Source organism: Diabrotica undecimpunctata, chromosome 3 (assembly GCF_040954645.1).
Source record: "Diabrotica undecimpunctata isolate CICGRU chromosome 3, icDiaUnde3, whole genome shotgun sequence".
NCBI lineage: Eukaryota > Metazoa > Arthropoda > Insecta > Coleoptera > Chrysomelidae > Diabrotica > Diabrotica undecimpunctata.
The window spans coordinates 14,928,206-14,930,950 of record NC_092805.1 but is presented as its reverse complement, the minus strand read 5'-3'; the positions used below and the strand labels follow the sequence as shown (position 1 = coordinate 14,930,950).

General features: G+C 34.4%; 1 protein-coding gene across 1 annotated transcript; it reads left to right on the top strand.

The window, feature by feature from the left end:
* Positions 1-733: 733 nt before the first annotated feature.
* LOC140435682 (uncharacterized) lies at positions 734-2,418 on the top strand. The gene is made up of 3 exons (XM_072524403.1): positions 734-876; positions 1,653-1,999; positions 2,177-2,418. The coding sequence occupies exons 1-3, from the start codon at positions 734-736 to the stop codon at positions 2,416-2,418; spliced, it is 732 nt and encodes a 243-aa protein (XP_072380504.1).
* Positions 2,419-2,745: the final 327 nt, after the last annotated feature.

The window sequence follows — 2,745 nt, the reverse complement described above, 5'->3', positions numbered from 1 at the left end:
AAACTTCAAACAAATAGAAAAGCCTTTAGTGCACCTTTGTCCTTTTTCAAAGTTGATTAAAGTTACCGATACTGGATATTAATGCATTTTATAACTCAAGCATTGTAGAATTAGTAAAATAAAATACTTAAATTATATTCATTTACAATATAACATTTAAAATTGCATAATTACATTTCATTTTGTTTATCGAGCAGATAAATCTAAGGTTACTTGGTTGGTAGCACTGTTAATGAATTGTACAACACTCTTTGTTCTTCTGACTCTTTATTAACAGCTGTATAGTTCCTTTATGCTAATAAACATAACCTCACTTTTCAGTGTTTCACTCATACGCTTTTAAGTATGATTTGTCGCGGTTCTAAAAACTGTCCAAATACATTTTCTTACGTATGTGGTGATTTTGTTATTAAAAAACATCAGAGAAACATTACTGACTTTGTAAAAAAAGGTGTATTTTGCATATTTTGGTGTGAAAATTGGTGACCAAGACAAAGGTTGGGCTCTTCGCAATGTATGCTATGTTTTTGTTGAGGATTGGGAAGGAATGGTCGAAGAAAGTAAAAAAGCTTTCAGATTTGCAGTGCCTATAGTATGGAGAGAGCAAAAAAATCAATCAAATGATTGCTATTTTTTAACTGTCGATGTTTCTGAATATAACTCCAAAAATAAAAAAGTGATTGTTTATCCTAACCTTCCGTCTGCTGTCCGTTCGGCAAACCATGGACCTAAAATGTCAGTCTCTGAGCCTCCTCCACGTATTGATGATATTTTAAATACTAGTGAATTAGAATCTGATGAAAGTGGTCCGGGTAGTGATGGTGAATTTCAGAGTCCTTCAGAAAATTTACAACCACAATTGCTTACACAAGCTGAGTTAGATGACTTAGTAAGATATTTCGCTTTAACAAAAGAAAAAATCAGAATTGCTTAGCTTAAGATTAAAAGAAAAAAATTTGTTGTTGCCTGGTACATCTATTTACAAATACAGGTACAGCAATCAACAGTTTGCTCAGTTTTTTAGACAGAAAGTCGATTTGGTCTACTTTCATTATATTATTGGTCTAATGAATGAGTTTGTTATTGAGTATAATATGGACGATTAAAGTCTTTTTATAGACTCTTAAAAAGCAAGTTAAAAAGCTTTACTCTTATACAATGGGAACAATTATGCTTCACGTCCTATTGCTCATTCACTCCATATGAAAATCTTGACACAATTCTACAGAAAATTAGCTATTCAGCTCACATTGTATAATGGAATGTATATTGTAATAAATTGGAAAGCTAATGTCCTACTGTAGACCCTTCAAAACCTTCAGAGGCTGAGACTTCAATAAACATGGAACAAATGCAAGTATTTTTTTCCTCCGTTGTGATGACTGCGGAAACTGAACCCATTTATTGTTGATCTTAATATGTCTATGACATGCAGGTAACATCCATTATCATATATTGTAAATCACATAATATTCTTCTTTATTCTGGATATATTCAAAATTAATACTTACTTGGGGGGTAGCAGAAGCACCGAAAGCTGGAAAATACTTCGATCTCTTCGACAAGATAAAACTAAAGACATCCTCTCACCGATCAGCCTAGATAAATGGGACATAAAAGGTGCAAGTACATACAATAGCTTCCAAAATTAGGATTGACTACAAAGAAGTAGCACGAGTATGCCAAGCATTAAAGAATAGAAAATCACCAGGCCCTGGCAATATCCCACCTGAGCTACTTAAGTACGGTACAAGCAAATTATATAAGCAGCTAGCTAGCCTTTACCAAAAATGTATTAACGGAGAGAGTATACCAAAGGAGTGGAGAACATCGTTTATCACGACAATACATAAGAAGGGAAGTAAAGATGTATGTGACAATTATCGAGGAATCGCAGTTCTTAGCAACATCTCGAGAGTTTACGGGAAACTCATCAAAAAGAGAATAGAAGATGAATTTTGTGATATGGAGGCCGAAGAACAGGCTGGCTTTAGAGCAGGTAGATCAACTATTGACCATCTGTTTACTGTTACCCAACTAATCGAAAAAAAAGTAGCACGAAATTAACCAATACATCTCCTCTACGTCGACCTTCAAAAAGCTTATGATAGTGTGCCACAACAAACACTCTGGGAAACTCTCGAAAAAACAAATATTATTGTAACCTCAATCAAAGCTCTTGAAGACCTCTACAAGAACAACACAAATAAAATAAAGAAAGGTCAGGAGGTATCCAAGGGTTTCACTGTCAGCAAAGGACTCAAACAAGGATACTGCGTGTCTCCTACTTTGTTTAAGATCTACTCAGAGCAAACGATGAAGACGTGGAAAATAAAATGCAGAAACATGGGAATTTCCCTAAACGACGCAATATTGTACACATTGAGTTTTGCCAACGACCAGATAGTGATGGCCTAAGACTATGAAGACCTCAAATATATAACCCGTAAACTTATCGAAGAATACGAACTATGGGGACTAGTAGATAGTAGTGTCTGGGGAAGTAAATATCAAAAAAAACTGAATACATGTGTATTGGAGGAATTTAACAAAATCTAATCTTGGAAGAAATACAGCAAGAAATAAATCACTGTCAAAAATACAAATATTTGGGCATGCAAATAACCAACGATGGCAAATTAGACGAAGAAATTAAACATAGAAATAACCAGGGAAGACAAGCCATTGGGCAATTAAATAGTGTACCGTGGGGCAAAACAATTTCCAAAGAAAACGAACACAAAA

Bases quoted from the DNA above. Each gene is read 5' to 3' on its own strand.
- LOC140435682 (XM_072524403.1), top strand. From the start codon at position 734: ATGTCAGTCTCTGAGCCTCCTCCACGTATTGATGATATTTTAAATACT. The intron at 877-1,652 runs GTTAGATGACTT...TTCCAAAATTAG, and splicing joins CAATTGCTTACACAAGCTGA to GATTGACTACAAAGAAGTAG. The intron at 2,000-2,176 runs GTAGATCAACTA...CCTCAATCAAAG, and splicing joins ACAGGCTGGCTTTAGAGCAG to CTCTTGAAGACCTCTACAAG.